At 41.2% G+C, this 18,842-nt stretch overlaps 1 protein-coding gene across 1 annotated transcript in view; it reads left to right on the top strand.

The window, feature by feature from the left end:
• SSPN (sarcospan) overlaps window positions 1-15,964 on the top strand; it is a 40,157-nt gene extending 24,193 nt beyond the window's left edge. Inside the window, exons 2-3 of the mRNA XM_057556727.1 lie at window positions 5,880-5,966; window positions 11,836-15,964. Of these exons, the coding sequence (XP_057412710.1) occupies window positions 5,880-5,966; window positions 11,836-12,201 (453 nt within the window). The 3' untranslated portion in view covers window positions 12,202-15,964. The remainder of the gene's footprint in view (window positions 1-5,879; window positions 5,967-11,835) is intronic.
• Window positions 15,965-18,842: the final 2,878 nt, after the last annotated feature.

The following is an 18,842-nucleotide window of genomic DNA, read 5'->3' as shown; positions in this document are numbered from 1 at the left end:
AAACAAATAAATTGGAGGTTGCGTGAATGTCATAAGACCAGAATATAAATATGACATGGAGCGAAGTAAATACCAATAATTCGCATTCTCACAGAATGTTTTAGGGTGATACCTTCTAGCTATGCCAAAATGAAAAGGAAAAAAATGAGATGTAGGTAAATCTCCAAGACCCGGTTCCATCCACCATTCACTTTTTATTCATAATAAGCCAATCCTCAAAAGGTACAACTGCAGGAATAACACAAACAAAGTGTGACAAGACTCAGGACTCGTACATCTAGAAATGGATTTAACATTCAGAGAACATTTCAACTCTGCTTAACTTTCTAACTCTCAAGAGAGAATGCAGTCTTCACTCTGAGCAGACAAAGAACATCTTTAGACAGAATGTGGAGTTTGCGACTTAGGTTTTCTCTTCTTGCTAAACAGCTTGCAGAAACATGCATCCAAAAACAGGTTTAAAATGATGGGATTTTGTTCTTTTTTTCACTAAAAAAATCTTTTCAAGCGTTTCTTATCAACATAATTATCCATCTGTACACGAACTAAATGTTCACAAGCTCTTCAGGGCTAGCTGCCCTTTCAGCACTAGTTTTCCCAGTGCCACCCACGTCTTGTCTGGTTTTGTGTTCAGTGATACCACCTGTCCGCCCCTGGTCCAATGGGTGCCGTCTTGAAAATCTTATGTAACTGCCTTTTTCCTCTTCCATGGGCCTCACCTCACCATATTCAGTGGAAGCCCTGGCCCAGAATCCAAGAATGTTGTCCCAGAGAGGCCTGGCGAGTATCACTACTCATTAACAAGAGCTCCTCCTTCCCCGCCCTGGGAAGCCAGAACACCCTGTCTTCCTGGTGCGCCCACGTCCTGCCCACTCAGAAAACAAGACCCTTAGTCTGGCATGAGAAATCTGGTTTCCTCCCCGTGGCCATAAAGCCTTCAGTTTTAAGTGTTCAATAAATACTACTCTTCTATAAAGTGCTTGCATTCTAAACTCCAATAAACTCTCTGATAAGTATTGTTCCAATACGCAAATCTGTAGGTAAGAAAATGAACTCCCCACGCCCTCCCAGGGCCGATTGAGCCCTATCAGAAGGCCAAGAAATTAAAATATGTTGGATTGGGACTTCCCTGGTGGCGCAGTGGTTAAGACTCTTCGCTCCCAATGCAGGGGGCCCGGGTTTGATCCCTGGTCAGGGAACTAGATGCCACATGCATGCCACAAGTAAGAGTTTGCAAGCCGCAACGAAGGGGCCCACCTGCCAAAACTAAGACCCGGCGCAACCAAATAAATAAATAATAAATATTAAAATAAAATAAAATATGTTGGATTGATCCAGGCTTTATAGCAAATATCCTACACTAGGACCTAGAAGCGAAACTTTCAAAAATCCAGAAGGATGATCAGTTTCATAGTATTTAGACATGTCATGATGTACAACCAAAGTTATATGAAGTGTATTTGAGATGCTTTCTGTTCAAGCTATTCAATGGTTCTTCATAACTGGGTAACTTCCTTGACCTTTTTTTGTTTTCCCTAGACTGTTTCTGGGTGATCCAGCATTTCTGATGGTTTCCATTGCTTTAAGGGCTTATGTTCAGCTAAGACCCCTTTCCTGAGTTCTAGGCCCACGTGTCTGAGATTTGAGTTCATGTGGGCATTATTGGTTTCCATTCCCATTCTGCTCTTCCTCTTGTATCTTGTGCCTTACTAAACGTGAACTCCATCCACCTGGCAGCTCAAGTCAGGTAGCTGAGCACCTTGCTTACTCCTCCCTCTCATTCAGCCCTCACCTCTAATCAGTTCTTAGAGCCTTGGATTCTGCTTCCTTAACATCACTCAAACACACCTACTCTCGGTCCCTACTGCTACCTGAGCTCAGGCACTCATCATTTCTCCATAGATGGAGAACAGCCTCCCAGCTGGTCTTCCCTTCCCAATCCATTCTTCACAGCCGGAAAGACCATTCTAAAAGGCAACGATGATCACATGATTCCCTTGCTTCAAATGTCCTAGACTGAAATAAAAGTTCCTTGTGACCTATTTCCTGCCCATCTCTACAAGCTCACCTTTGGCTTTTTCTTCTCCCATCCTCTGCACCAGAGCTCTGGGAGACTTCAGTGTTTCCTCTGCATTTCTCCATGCTTTTGTACCCACTAGTACTTGCTCTACTCTTCCTAACATCCTTCTGCTTAATTTCTGCTTACCTTTCAAAATCCATCTTCCTCCAGGAAGTTTCTTCAAGTTGCCTTCAGGTTAATCACCCCTTCAGTGTATTACAGCAGACACGGTCCTAAAACTTACATGGTATTGTAACTTCACTCTCCTCTCTTTCCCACTGAACTGAGAGCTCCTTGAATGCTGAGACTGGTTTTTCACCGCTCAGTTCCTGGAGCTGTTAAAAGAGTCTGGCCTCAAAAAGAGTCCTGTCGACTGACTAAGTGAAATACTCTAGAGTGAGGTTATATGTTCTTGTGCAACTTCTTGCTGGAAGCCAGGCTAAATTAAGGCTTCACAGAAGTAGACACTACTGAAGTAGAAAAATTTGTTCAAGGAAGGCAGAGTCAGATTTTTAAGATACTGGTCATTTAGGCTCGATTGTTGGAATGTGTCTCTCATGAAGACAAAGGGGAGAGTTTTGACAATTGCCAACTTCACAATAGCCTCTAGGGACAAAGACAGTTATGTAGGAGAGAGCCTGACCCCGTGCACCTGCAGACAGATGCTAACAAGTGACCCCAGGCACGTACTTAGGGATCTAACCATCCCCACAAGCAAGTTTAGAAGCTTCCATTGGGTTTCTTGCCAATAAACAAAAAAAAAAGGTCTTTCTTCCATTGTTTTAGTTCTGCAAATTCTTTTTTTTAAAGCATTTTTAAAATTTTACTTATTTATTTTCTTTATATTTTTGGCTGCTTCGGGTCTTAGTCGAGGGGTCTTCAATGAGACACGTGGGATCTTTTCGTTGTAGCGTGGACTCTCTGTTGTGGCGTGCAGGCTTCTCTCTAGTTGTGGCAGGCGGGTTTTCTCTCTCTAGTTGTGGCTCGTGGGTTCCAGAGTGCGTGGGCTCTGTAGTTTGCGGCACATGGGCTCTCTCATTGAGGCGTGCAAGCTCAGCAGTCATGGTGTGCGGACTTAGTTGCCCCGCAGCACGTGGGATCTTAGTTCCCTGACCAGGGATCGAACCCGCGTCCCCTGCATTGGAAGGTGGATTCTTTACCACTGGGAAGTCCCTAGTTCCGTAAATTCTTAATTTGAAAATACATAGTAAGCCATTACAGGCCTTATCAAACTTATACCTCAATTAGATATATTGGTTAGATATATTTTTAAAAGAGTTTTGAAAAGGAACTTCATCCCTGCCTTGGAAATATGGCCACGTTGTGGGTTACACAGACAACTTCAGTGTCATTACCTCCACATCTGCCGGTGCTCTGCTGAAAAGCTGTCTCTGTGGGTCCTATCTGCTTTGTTTTCTACCCAGCCCTCTCCAGCCCACGCTGTGTCTCTGGAACTAGGAATGTCATCTCTGCTTTTAACCATCAGCCTGTCCTAATGGTGGAAAACCCTGAAAACAGCCTGTACTCAAGGAAGGCTTGGCTTCTGGCTTCACAGTCCAGTGGAAACCTAAACCTGCAACTTGGGAACCAGTGAGGGCACAAGCCACTTATTGATTTTGTAATCAAGGGGAGAATAGGATAGAGGTGCTACCTTAAAATGTTGTGTTGGCTTTGTAAATAAACAGCTCTACCACCCTAGCAGGTCCGAGGTTCAAAGCTGGCCCTGAGGGTAGGAGTTATGAGTATCACCAAACCAGCCATCTAATGACTTGCTGGGTGACTCTTAGCCACCCTTCCAACATCGTCTCTAGGAAAATTGTGCTTATCAGAAAATGCAATTCTGTTGCTTATGTTTTTCATCGTAAAGTAGAACTTAGCAACCTTTTAAGGTTTCCAAAGTTGAGTGTGACTAGGTATGCTTTGATTAGAAACTCTAAATCACAGTTTAAGAAACTCCAATTCACCACTAAAAAGAAAATCAAATCAAGTAGGTTTTATATACCACATCTTCTTTATCCATTCATCTGTCACTGGACACTTAGGTTGCTTCCATGTCTTGGCCATTGTAAATAGTGCTGCTATGAACATTGGGGTGCATGTATCTTTTCGAACTAGTGTTTTCTCTGGAGATATATATATATATATATATATATATATATATATATATGATGGAACATTATTCAACCATAAAAAGGAATGAAATAATGCCATTTGCAACAATGGATGGACCTAGAGATTATCACATTAAGTGAAGTAAGACAGAGAAAGCAAAATATCATATGATATGACTTATATGTGGACTCTTAAAGATGATATAAATGAACTTATTTACAAACCAGAAATAGACTCACAGACATAGAAAACAAACTTATGGTTACCAGAGGGGATGGCGGGGGGTGGGGGGGTAGATAAACTAGGAGTTTGGGATTAGCAGATACACACTACTGTATATAAAGTAGGTAAACAACAAGGACCTATTGTATCACATAGGGAACTATATTCAATGTCTTGTAATAATCTATAACGGAAAAGAACCTAAATATATATATAAATAACTGAATCACTTTGCTGTACACCTGAAGCTAACGCAACATTGTAAATTAACTACACTTCGATTTAAAAAATTGTTTTAAAAATGGAGTATGTTTTCTCTCAAAGTTGCCATGCCTCCTGCCAGCCTTCTTTGGGTCAGGTGCACCCCCCCACTCTTTCCATCACTGACATTCAAGAACTTGGAGATGGCTTTCTATTTCTCCCACTCCAGTGTCCTCCCACTGGTCATGCAATAGCCAAGATGTATACATTTTACTTTTACTACACCTTTCCTCTCACCTCTTTCTCTGACTTTGTCCACCACCCTCTGAGCTCTGGCTCACCTGATAGATTAATCTTGCTTAGATTAGTAAAATAAGATTCTGATGTTCTCATCGCCAACCCACCCAACACCACTGCTCATTTTCCAGAAACATGTCTTGAATCATGTCATTCCCCTGCTCAGAAATGTTCAAGGGAACCCCACTACTTCCTAAATCAGTTCTACATCCCCAGACTTTCCACCTACATTTTCTGCTCTATATTTTGTTATTTCAACTGTAGATACATGTTTGCTAGTCTTTCCACACACGGTCCTGCGTCCGCCTGCGCTCATACTGTTTCACCCAAGCTACCTGGTTTGAGGGCTGGTTCCATCATTTACTAGCTTTGTGCTTCTGTTTCCTCATTTATAATATGAGGGTCATAATAGCACCTACTTCATAGGGGTTTGTGCTGATTACTTGAAGAAATCCATACAAAGGCCTTAGAAGAGCCGCAGCACAAAGTAAGTATTCAGTAACTGGTAGTGATCATTATTATTATCACCATCCCTTTCAAGGACCATTTCAAATCCACCTCTTTAGTGAAGGCTTTTTTAATTGCCCAATTCAATGTTATTTTTTTCTTCTTTTTGTACTTCTCTGAATAGCATTTGACACAGAATGCCCTGCCTTAGAATAGTGTGTGCACTTATTGTGGCCTGGCCTGGACCATACAGTTACTGAGGTTGAGGAAGTTTTGTTCATCATTGTATGCGCTGAAGGACCTTGTACAGCACCTGGCACATAAAAAGGACTTAATAAATACTGGCTAAATTGAAATAAATTGATTTTCCTAGTTTTAAAACTCTGTTCCACAAGCTGAGGAAAAATAGCACATAAAGATAAGCAAATGAAATGAACACCTTGATAACAAGGACGTTACTGGTGAAAGACACTGAGATTGATGTCATTAGAATGCACAGCTTTCCTTGATAACAACCTTTCATCCCTGTTCTCCATTGCAGGTCTGCTTAGTGGCCTATCTTGGTTTGTTTATGCTTTGTGTCTCCTATCAAGTTGACGAACGGACATGTATCCAGTTTGCCATGAAAGTAAGTTGTCATTTTTCTCTCTCTTTTATCATCACATAGAAGGAAACACGAGTACAAAATTAAGGAGGACTTTTTAAGGGGTTGTATATCTGATTATTCTAGAAATTGCATTTTTAGACGGGCCAAAAAATGTTTTAGGAGGGCATTCATCCAGGCCCCAAAGGTAATGCTGATTTACTTTTTTTTAAGTCTTAATTTCCATGAACTGGATTGGCACGGAGCATATGAAGTGCCCTCCAATGCCCTTAAAAGGAAAATTGAAAATTCATCAGTTCAGCAAAACACTTGGCCAGGGAAAAAGTGTCTATATCAGTGCCCACTTCCCCATATTGGGGTTTTTTTTTAGAATGTTTTAATAATGAAGCAGTCTAAGTGTATTTCCCTTGGTAGGTGGGATCACTGAGACAGAAAAAGTACATTGGGTGCATCCAAATGACCTGTGCCAAGAATCTGAGGGCAAAGGCAGGAGGTTGGGGTATGCTTGGCTTAACAAGTGTGTGTGCCTTTCCTTGAGTGCCTTTTTTTTTTTTAGAGACACTGCGTTTGGTTGGAGCCAATTCAAGTACACAGCATTTTCACTGCACAGTAGAATCTGCTCCAAAGGGAAACACAGACACACCCTTTCAGAGTTTAGGGAGATAAACACCCCACTCAGAAATCAGAGTTAGTAGAAATCAAATTCCTACATTTTCTTTCAACTCCTGTAGCAGAGAACAAAAAGCTTTCTGTAATGTTGGTTTTGTTTTGTTTTGTGTTTGGGGTCTAGTCACATTGTCTCTTTTCTTCTATAAGAAAACACATAAAAACTGGATACTCTTTTGTAAGATGTTAGTATATTCTAGTATATTGATATAAAAGCTATTGACATAAAAAAGCAATGTGCTCATATATACATACATATATATATATATTTAAGTCATGTCATAAAAGAGTAATTAGTGAATAAAATATTCAAATTATTTTAACTAGCAAAAAGAAACTGGCTACACAAAACGTATGCTATGATCCTACGGAAATTAAACAAATAGCTCTTATGTGCATAGAAAAAATAGTTTCTCTGAGTGGTGGGATTATACCTACATTGTGTAGTCTTTTTCTTCAATTTTGAGATGTTCTTCAATAGTTAGATGTAACTCTTCTAATTTAAAAATTTAATGGATGCTATTTTAAAAATTGATAGAGTTACAATTTTGGTGGATATGCCCCCCACCCTGACCTTGGAAATTTTACTTTTTCTGCCTGAGGGTGTCCCTTAAAAGAAGGCCAGATAGAGCAGACATCAGTGCATGTCTACTTTTTTGGTAGAAGTCTGAATAAACTGCAAGGCTTAGTGATGATATTTTTTTTTAAAGCCTAGTAAGAAATGATCTGTTAAATTATGGGAATTTCATTCATTAGGTAAAAAGGGCTCTAAACTAGGTTCACCAGTTTCTGTGAAATGCCCTCATCCCCCTCTCCACCATGATCCCAGCAAACAGCAGAAACATCTTCACAGAGGCCCCTAAAGCCATCTCAACGTCTGTATTTAAAATAAGGAGCAAGGACAAAAAAATTAAAAAATAAAAAAGTCACTGCCAATGTCAGCCAGACTGAGAATTCACCACTAGGAAGATCTCATTAACTATCTTTTTTTTCACCTGTGACAGACACTGACAAATACAGAGGTACTTTTCTCTTCTCCTGAATGTGACCTTTAGTGATGCTTGCTGCCAGCTCTCTAAGGTGCCCGCTATATTAACTTCAGGTCGAAAATGAGCTCCGTCAATCTCCAGGTTTTCCAAAGGCACAACAGGTTACAGCGGACTTCCCTTGTGCTCCTCACATCATTTGGGGGAGAAGGAATAAAATGCATCTTCATGAGGTGTTTCTCACTAGCAAAACCGCATTTTAGTGCTTACGTGTTGATAACCCTGGACCAAGCTTTGGTGGCGAATTTATTTCCTTCTGTTGAACGCCCAGATAGTCAGGACAAGCAATACAGGGGTGATGCCCGCGCTTACTGCAGCCTGCGCTAGCGCGCGCGCGCACACCCACACACCCACACACGCCCACACACGTCCCTTTTCCTTACAGACAGTGGCCACGGGGGCTTGTCTTTTCATCTCAAGCTAGCACAGTCTTCTCTGGCGGCCCTTTGGCAAGCCCTGTAAGCCGCCGGCGCCTTCCATCTTTCTCCCCGGGCTCTGCTCCCAAGTTCTGCTCCTGGGCTCGGCGGGCCATCCGGCCGCTGACTGGGCCTCCTGCCTATCCTCTTGGCCCTGTTTTCTCGGGGCTCACCTTGATGATTTTCAGAAATGTGTCTGGTTCGTGTGCGTGCAAAAACACTCCGGGGCACATTCCCCATGAGGGCATTGCAGGCGCAGTGGCCCGGGGCCCACATCCAGGAGGCCCCCGGGCTACCTCGGCAGCCTCCTCCTGCACATCGAGGAGCAGAGGGGCTTTACCATGCCTGCCACCGGGAAGGTAATTAAATCGAAGCCGAACCGCCCTCCTCCCGAAGCCTCTGAACGTTGAAGCGGCGGCCGGGTACCAATTAGAAGCGGCGAGCGCGGGGCGCGCCCGGGCGCTGGGGTTACATAAGCGCCGGGGGCGCCCGCCTCCGCCCGCTGCGCAGTGCCGGCCGCCCGGACTGACACAGGCAAGACAGATGCGTCCCGAGCCCCGCTGGTATCAAAATATATTTGCTGGCCTTCCCAAGGTCATCGTAAACACTCTTATTGATAGTTATTCGTGCCGTGTAGGTAAAACAAGCCACTTGATTTTAAATTACAGATTCTGACCCAGAAGCTTGTTGCTGTCAGCTGAGTTAAAAGCCGCGAAGGAAAAATGCTACGGCGCTGCAGATGTAGCCCACAGGCTTTGGCCGATCAAGTCTATATTTATGTCTTGAAATGGATAAGAAACTTGATTCTGTGGCTCACTCTTGCTTACTTGGACCGATGCTTTCCTGCAGTGGGAGAGGCAGAATCACAATGTGTGAGCTAATGCACCAATGAAAATGTATTCATATTTAAAGGAGCTGAGGGGCATGGCTTTTGTTTGTGCTCTTGAGGCTTCTAGCATATTTAAGATGCTCAATTAAAAGTGAGCAGTCTCTGTGCTTGTGTAAATGTGCACGTCCTTTCTACAAGCCAAGGGTGTGTTGTTACTCCCACGTGACATAGAATAACACAAAGCCAGTATAGGGTTGATATCCTAAAAGTCCTGAGAACTGGCAGCTCTTTCCAGGGCTACTAATGTGTTTATTCATTTCAAGAATACTTAAATAGTGCTACTGCCTACCAGCCACTGTTCTAAGCCCTTTACATGTATCAATTCTTTTGATCCTTAGAGTAATCCTGTGACTTAGGTGCTAGATGAAGAAACAAAGGTACCCATGCGATTGATTTAATTTGCCCAAGATTCATAGTTATGGAGGGGAGAACCGGGATTCTCACTCAGGCTGTCTGCTCCCCAGTCCATGCCTGTAACCATCACCAGGCACTGCTGTGTACTTGGTAGAAGTTTTGGGCAAATCTTTTGCTCTTTGGGCCCAAAAGTTATCTTTTAAGAAGAGACAAAACTCTCATTTCAGCAAACGGATTATTGTGATGGTTACGAGAGAATATTTTTTGCAGCTATTTGAATAATTTACAGATCGAGAATGAGGGATTATTGTCATTGTTTCAAGATAATGCCCCGGTGGATGTTATAGAAATTCTCTATCTTAAGGATGAGTGTGTGGGAGAGAGTTATGACAGGACCTCCGTAGTCCCATCCACTGATGGCAATAAAGTGTATGAAGAAAACTCCAACTGGGGCCATTCTGCTAAGCAGATGACTCTCAGGTGAAAAATTATCCCTTAATTTGGGCCCTCCCTGCTGGCATAGTCACTCATGTCTCTGTGTTCCCAGAGCAAATAGTTCCCAGTTCCCTGATGCCGGCACTGGAAATGCAGCTGCCATGGGCAGGCACGCACGACACGGCCAGCACAATTTAATTTGGCCCTTGGCATCAAGAGTTTGAAGTCAGTCGTCGCCTGAATATTTCAAAACAACCCAGAATAATTCAAATATTCTGCCCCAATGGCCCCACAAAATAAATCCATACTTTTTAGCCCAAGAACTCCTTTTTTTTTTTTTTTTTTTTTTGCAGAAAATATGGCCACTGAAAATTTGGGTGACAGGCAGCACCAAGGTGATGCATTCAATAGCACAGATTAAATATTTCCTCTTAAATTTTTGAAACGGTGCCACTGTGTGTTTTTCTGGTTCCCTTCCTCCAAGGGAGGCTAAACGTGTTCAGTATAAGTTATCCTTGTTATGTCCCTGAGATAGATGTTTCCATAAACTGTTTCACAGATGAAGAAATGTGGGTTGTATTTAACAATCCTTCGTATGATTTGAAAATGAAAAAGAGAGTGCGTGTTTAAGATATTTTTGATGAGAAGATCCAAAGAACCCCTGCACTCTTTGCTCGTGCAGCCATAGGAAGATGAAACGGGTCCACTCTCTTCCTGTGTCCGCAGTGAAGCTTCCAGGCAAACCAGACACATGCTCAGGGCAACAACACAGACACACACACACACACCAGTCAAGAAAGAAAAAATAAAATTTTAAGTATTCTATATTTAAGGCTTGAAAACATTTGAAATTGTCCCTGTGTGCAAAATCACTCATCTGGAGGACTTATGCACACATATTTTATAATCTTGCATACATGTTTTTATTTTGAGTTGCAATTAGTTGGAGGCGGTGGGAAGGGCATAATCTTTTCAGAGTAACTTTCATCTGAACCTGGACGTGACTAATCTTCCTCTGAAGAGTTCACGTTCAGCAGAATTGCTCTATGAGCAACTTCTGACTATGAGAATGTAAATCTTGCGCTAAGAACTGGGTTCAGTACACCAGTCCCAGCAGCTGGGTACTCTGTTCCTTATCTAGATCCTCAGGAGGTTGGGCCATTAAGAGAAAGGTTTTCAGTAGGGAAGTCCAATCACAAGATTTCTTGTTCTGTAAAATGGTTTACATTGTGGCCATGTCAACAAGCACCCACAATTTTTGATCGAAATATTTCAGGTGTAGGGTAAATGTCTGAGTTGTTCAGGGATTCCATGGTTCTTTAGTAGCAGAGTTAGAACTTTAACCAGACTTTTCCATTCCAAGGCTAACACATAAGCCAACGGTGTTCAGAACCTTGGTGGCCGAGGGACCATTTACAGCTTATTTTTATGCTCAGAAACTACATGGTTATAGGTGGACTTGGGATGAGACTTGTAGGTGATCAAGTCACCTACCTTCTGGAACCATAATTTTTTTTTCTCCCAGCAACCTCTCACTGGGGATCCTGGCCTTCCTGGACATAGTTTGGCAACCACTCCCTTAAATACAGTCTTTTTTATTAACCCATGTTGCTAGTTGACCAATCATTGCCAATTTTGGCCAACACAGTGTTGACATTGAAGAAATTTGTTCTCTCCTTCCTAGTCTTGTTTCAGTCTTTATATCAGCAGCTGTTAAGGTCAAAACAAGCACAGTATGCCTTTCAGGGATGGCTCTTGTGTTTGGGCGTCATCTAAGCTGCCTGCTACATCCATATACAAACATCCCCAAATCAAGCTAATACTGTTGGCTCAATTCATGAAAAACGCCCGACATCTGTACGACGAATGAAAATATGATCAGAGTTTTTCAGATTGTGATCAGATTGCTCACTAACAGTCCATAACGAGCCATTGCCACGTCTTGGGTACCATGTTTCTGAGGAGAGACAGCCCCTCCATCAGGGAACTTCTTGGGAGAGAAGAAGAAGAGCTTTTCTTTTTTAGCTTTGTCAATAGTCATCCAACGCTCTCCGTAACTGGGAAGGTTTTCTTCTGCTTTCTTGCAGCTCTCGTACTTCCTGCTGAGCGCCCTTGGCCTGACGGTCTGTGTGCTGGCCGTGGCGTTCGCCGCTCACCACTATGCACAGCTCACACAGTTTACCTGTGGAACCACGCTCGACGCCTGCCAGTGCAAACTGCCCTCGTCCGAGCCCCTCAGCAGGACCTTTGTGTACCGGGATGTGACTGACTGTACCAGCATCACTGGCACTTTCAAACTGTTCTTACTCATCCAGATGATTCTGAACTTGGTCTGCGGCCTTGTGTGCTTGTTGGCCTGCTTTGTGATGTGGAAACACAGGTACCAGGTCTTTTACGTGGGTGTCAGGATGTGTTCCCTGACAACTTCCGAAGGTCAGCAGCCAAAGGTCTGACATTCTTGCTCTCAGGTGGGAGAGAAAACAGCACCCTGACTAGCTGAGCTTTTTTAAAAAAGGAAAAAAAGGGAAAGAAAATGAAGAAAAAATGAAATTTGACCATAACTAATATTCACTGTTCTAAATGAATATTTTTATATTTTTCAGGAAATGAAAGAGCATTTCTTCAGGTTTCCATAGTATTTTTTTTTTTAATTCTTAAGATCTAAACTGACTTTGGGATATTAAAACAACACGGTACAGGGAAAGAATGGTATAGCTCTATCTTTAAAGTCTGGAGTCTATTCCTAATACTCATTTTATCTATTACTGATATAATCTTCTTTCCTGTTAGTCCAGTTTGATTTGGACAGTTTCAGACCCACTTGCTAAATTTTGTAGGATCTTCCTTCAGGCCTTTCCCCCCTCCCGCCGTGATCCTCAGTACGACTCAGAAAAAGGCAGGGGGCAGGAGGAGGGGGAAAGCTGAACAGCCAGCGTGTCTTTCTCTATTTTCCCTGGTAGAGATGTCTTCAAGGCATGAAACAGCTTAAAAGAGCAGAGTAGAAAAGGAAGAGACTTTGCAAAAGGCTAAATAATTACAAACACCTGGGTTGGGGCCCCTGGCCTTTTTCCTCTGCTCCCTTATTTTGGATCTGTAAATAGATCACTTAGTGAATGCTTTGGGTGATTGTCTGCTTCTCAGTAATTGAAAGCTGGTGGTAGTTGTATTCTTAATGATATAGAAGGTTTAAAAATAATTACATTATGCTTCTATTCTGTCACCTAAAACAAATCATTAAAACTAATTTCTAGCTAATTGTTAATTATAATTATGCTCAGAAGTCTATTTAATGAGCCCTGGCTGTACTTACGTGGCACTGTCGGTATTTGGAGAAATTACTCTCACAAGAGAGAAGGCTTAAAGATTCTTTCTTCTGAAAGCCAAGCTTTACAAGGGAGAAAAAAAAAATTTTTTTTTATTAATAGCTCAGGTTAAAAATACTCATTTAAATGAAAACAAGAGCATTTGTAATGGGAAATGTTTATACAAATAGCACATTTGTGATATGTTGTAAAGTATCTCTCTTGGCAGCTAAGTACTTTTGACGAAGATTGAGTAATGCTGAAGTGTCCCATTCATGAAATTATATTTGATATGTAATCTTATTATTGATTTGTATGCACAGTCAACTAGAGCCTTAAACTAATGTTTTCTGAGGTCCTTATTTGAACATTTGGCCGTTGACTTGGAGGGTAGTTTTTGGTTTTGTTTTGAAGTGACTGCAACTTAAAAGAGCACAGCTACCCTATGGTGGGAGACTTTTCTCTCTAGTTATTGTTATCATTGAATTTGGAACAATATCAATGTTTTAAGGAAGGAGCTCAGAATGCAAATTCATGTAGCATAAATGTTACCAAAAACTTTCTCTATTAGTATGTTCTGTTGAAAGCAGAAATTCAAGATAATTGAGCTTAATTTGCTTCTCCACATTGCCTATTGATATATTTTACTAATCATTAAATCCTACTCTAAAAAAATCATTTCCTTGTTTGCCTTAAGAGGTATATGAATAATTCCATCGATTGTGACAATAGTGTCGATTATTACATGATATGAATATCCAAATAAAAAGGGAAATGTTAAGTTAGTTGGAGAATTGTAAATATATTTTATGCCCTCCAGATAAAACACCTGATTAACAGATGTTAAAACCTTTTTATGTATTGACTTGCTTTAAAAATGGCCTTTCTACACACTAGCTCAGGCCAAAAATGCACATCGGGGGCTTAATGGATGTCTCTGGAGCAGAGGTTTGATACACAAAAATTACATCAACACACACCAAGCCTCCTGATGATGACCTCAAAAAATACTTTGTACCCTGTTAAAAAAATTCCAATAACTGAATCCATTTTGATTTTGACAGTTTCCTACAAAAGAAAATGACTGATAATCTGTGGGCTCTTTTTTAAAGAGTGAGAAACCAGTGCTTTAATGCTAATGACTATGAATAAGGCATCATTGGAATCACATCCTGAATACCTTAAACAATTTTTTATAGCAAACACTACAAATTTTTCTATCAGAAAATTAAATTCTACACAACACTAAGGTGCTCTATGCTTTACAAACGATTCACAGGGTATTTCAAATGGTAGAATAACTCTGGCTTATGTGCTTCCTTTTTCTAAATAATGCAACCAGTAAGAACTGACATGGTGATAAGCTTGGTAATAATCAGGATATATATATATATATATATATATATATACACACACACACACACACACACATATATATAATGTGTATATATATAATGTGTGTATATATATACACATTATATATATATATATATATATATATAAAATATATATAATGGGGATTTTGCTATTGGTGCTTGAATCATTCTTAAATCCCTAAAGAGAGAAAAAATTCATAAGTGAAAGAGAAACAAAAAATAAAATGAAAAAATTAAAAAGGAAAGAAAGAAAATATTTCTGTGCTGCAAACTCACTGTGTATTGATACATGTGAGAATTGTGTTGCATGAATAACAAACTGCTTTGGGCTGGATTTGAAGTATTTTGAGGTTGTGTTTTGCAAATATTGAAGTTACAGTAATGGCAACAGAAAAGGAACAGATACCGAGCTTTACACTTAGCAAAATGTTACATTTAAAATCTGACAAGGTGCCAAGATGGTGACTGTCTCTTCTAAACCATAAAACAGTAAGATTTGCACAATCCTCCTTCTCTTCCACCTCCTTTAGGAGAATTAAATGAATCAAGACTTTGGAAAGAAGGCGAACAGCCGGGACTTGGCAGCACTTGAAATAGGAGGAATACAGCAGCCTAAATGTGCAGACTTTGTAACTGAGCCCACCCAATCGGTCTGTGCCTTCACGTGACCACCATCTGTGCCTCCCTCGCTCCATCCCTGGAGCCATTCCTAAAAATACAGCTACACCAGGCCCTAGAAACTGTAGTCAAGTAACAGGCCTAACTTTTTTCCTTCCTTGAGTTAAATCTCGATAAGATCTCTTTTGAGGGGCTTTCAGCTGCAGACATCAGTGTGTTCTGACAGCGAGAACCCGTTATGTGTTTTCTATTTGTATCCAGGACATTAGAATCTGTTCATATTCTCATACTTCCTCTCTTGCATGCAGTATATCTGCAATATGTTTATAGATTTGTTTAGTAAAGGGTGGGGTAGAGGGTATCCGAGGGAGATTCCAGGGGACAGCGGTGGATCGGTTAATGATGGTCAGAAATGAACTGAAAAGTTGCCCTGAAAAACTAATTGCATCCTATCATGAAGCATACCTTTACATTTTCTAGTGATTGTCGCTGAACCATTGCTGTGCAGCCATACACACAGCCTGTGAATCAGGCTGGCCCTCAGTTCTTACTGTACTCAAAGAACTTGATCATGTTTTTAGATGTACGCTGTGTTTTCAGGGTAGTGTTACAAAGAGCCGATGGCCACATATATTGACTCACAGTGGAAACATTCATTTGGATAAAGGTTCAGTGGTTCAGCCTGTGAAATGAATACCTTGATTGGTTTCTTCTAATTTTCTAGTATTTCATTATCTCAAACAATTATCCCCTTCAAAAATATTGGTCTGTACTTTGGTGTTGCAGTTTTGTTCTTCTGGCATTGAGGGTATAATGAGTAGAAAACAAAGTGTTTCCTACATGTTTAAGGCGGTTGTTTTTAAGGGGGTGTGTATACTGAAGATTTTCTTTGTTAATAAAATTTTCATAATCTCTGAAAACTTGTTTGGATGTGTTTTAAGGTGATGGTACGTTGCACATGAACTGGTCTACATAAAATCTCTCAACTTAGTGTTTACAGCAAAAATCTGGGTTTGGAATAGACAAGGACCAATATGCATTTTGACTCCTTTGTTCCTGGGGCTGTCTCTCTTTTGGTACATTGTCGAAGTCAAGGCTGTAAATGCTCCCCAGGCAAAGGGAGCCTGAGCTGGAAAAAAAATTTTGCAGAAGATGCTTCGAATGCTGATCTTCATTTACACCTATTAATATCAACTAAAGCTTGGCCTAAAGAATGGGATACATGTCGAATGTTATAGGCGCAATCATATTCGACATTGAATTATATGGAAAAACAGACAGCCTATTCCATTTCAAATCTGAAAACAAGGGCTCCTTCTTACCAACTCTGAGACAATTTAAATAGTTGATTATACTGTAAAATGCAGTGGTTCTTTTTCTCTAATTTAGTTAGAAAAGCTTGTAGAGTGCCAAAGGAAAGGGATAACGATTTAGGACACATGCTCTGAGCTGGGCTTCCTATCCTTCGTCCTAAGGCTGCAGGTCCTAGGGTTGGAAATCTGACTGCCACTTTCTAGCTATGTGACTTTGGACAAACCGTTTAGTCTTTAGTTTCCTTATTTGTAGAGTGGAGAAAAGTGTAACTGCCTCACAGCCTCATGGGAAAGGTTAAATGAAATAGCACTTAGCAAAGTGGCTCATAGCAGTGGCTTGATAAATATTTGGTTTCCTCCTTCCAGCTGGGTTCTACATAGCCTTCTCGTTGATGCCGGCTCCAGTCCCCACATCCAACTAGAAAAGTGTCTCTGCATTGCTCTCCCCTTCTGGGACTTCCTTTTTATAAGCCAGAAACTCTATCAAATGGGCCTCAAAGAGAAATTCTGCTTTTAAAATAAGATAGTACCAATCTTACTGACGATATGCATGGACTCATGTGCTGGCTGGATCCCTATTTGTCGGTTTACACATCTGGGTGTTACTTGAATGTGGCCACCTTCTCTCAGCTCTTCTCTCAGGCAGAAGTAGAAGCTGAGACATTTCTCCTGATTTTCATAGCCCTTTGAATTTAATGTAACAGAAGCGTGTTTAACCCCAACTTTTAAAAGTGAAGCTTTATTGAGCTTTGGTACATTATCGGTCTACTGCATGTTAGGTTGTAACATACAATCCCTCATTTGTTTAAAAACCAACCATCAAGCACCTTTAATGTGCTTGACTCTGTGGATCACTGATTCTCATCCAAGAATCATAAAAGGGTTTCCTTTTGAGTATAGTCAGAAAATACCAGCTGGAACTTCATTCTCCAGGCTGGATAGGAAAACACTCATATGAGTTTTTAAATTGCTGGCAAATTTAATTATTAAAACACTACAGCCAGAAATCTACTTTTTCCCTTGACAGGGTCTATCTATCTTTGTAGTTCATGACAAATTATTATAAATTATTTTTTCATTTGACAGATTCATCTTTAATAAGTTAGTATTTATGAAGTGCAGGACTAATATCAGCTATTGCACTTTTAAAATTCAGATTGTAAGCAAATGAAAATAAAACTAATACATTGGGATGATGCCAGCTTGGAGACAAAAATTCATTCTTCTATTTCTTTCCAACAGATATTTATATGTTTATTGATCTCTCCCAAAGCATGGGTTTTAGAGGAAGTCTTTTCTTGTTTAGAAAGGTCATCAGAAAGATCCCGTGGGATGTATACTCAGCTGTTATTCTTGGGGAAAAGCAGATACTAGGGCAAGAATCCAAATACACGATTTCAACTGAGACATGAAGCCTTTTGTTTAACAAGACCCTGTGATTGGGGCGAGGGGTGGGGGGATGGGGGGTGGGGAGGTCTGGAGATTCATTTGTGGGACCTGTGCTGCTTCTTCCTCTTCCACATGGATCTTGCTGGAGAAGGAGGCAGGGGTCCCCCGGAAGCTCCTGCCAGGAATTGCGGAGGAGGCTTGGACAGTGCCTGAGGAGGGGCTAAACAATGAGATGTCAGCGGGCACTTTGGGGTCTCTGAACCTGGACACTTTGGAGATATCTCTCTCTGGGTGGGGTGCACTGTCTACTCTGTTTGCCTTTCTACTCAGACCCTTCTCCCCAGAAACTCAGCGTGTTGTCTTTCTGACCAGGTGTCCTTGTAGAGAGCAAGAGGATGATTCTCAAGGACCACAGGAAGCAGTGGCACTTGTGACCAGAGAAGATGACTGTAATCTCATGAAACCCACCCCCAGCTCTTCTCCCTACATCTTCCTAGGCATGTGTTTAATAGACTATTGGTACCTGGGGCGGGTGTGAAAGTGGCGTGCCAGCCAGGGTGAACTGTCAAGTAGAGGGACCAGAGTCTGAAAATTATGGGATTAAAGTTTTGTCACTCGCCTCAATGGATTATTTTTACTTCTCTTTCAGTCAGGAAAGAATTCACATATTCTTACAAAATAGGCAATGTTCCCACAGATAACTTTATGGGTAAGAGTAGACTTACAATTTTCTATTAAAACTTTTTTCTAGATTGCAACAAAAGTGACCAAAGAATGGTTATACAACTGAAAGGAGAGAGAGAGCTTAGTTATTTTAATATAGAGAAGTTTAGAATGTGGGACATGGAGCTTGGCTATACGTAGCCAGTGGCTGGGAACGTCCCCTTGGACAAATGTAGGGAGAAGTGACATCTTGAGTGTATCTGGGGGTGGATGAGTGGACCACGAGCGAGAACCTGGATTCCGCTTGGCCTAGCTTGGTTTAGAGTAAAAGCAACCATCCTGTTCCAAGCCTCACAGCCGCCGCTGCCAGATTTCCACGTTGCCCAGACAGCTCTGGGTCAAGTGACCTAGAAGGCCACCTCCACTTCTGGGA

Source organism: Balaenoptera acutorostrata, chromosome 11, assembly GCF_949987535.1.
Source record: "Balaenoptera acutorostrata chromosome 11, mBalAcu1.1, whole genome shotgun sequence".
Lineage (NCBI taxonomy): Eukaryota > Metazoa > Chordata > Mammalia > Artiodactyla > Balaenopteridae > Balaenoptera > Balaenoptera acutorostrata.
The sequence above is the reverse complement of the archived record's forward strand: the minus strand, read 5'-3'. Positions and strand labels throughout refer to the sequence as shown.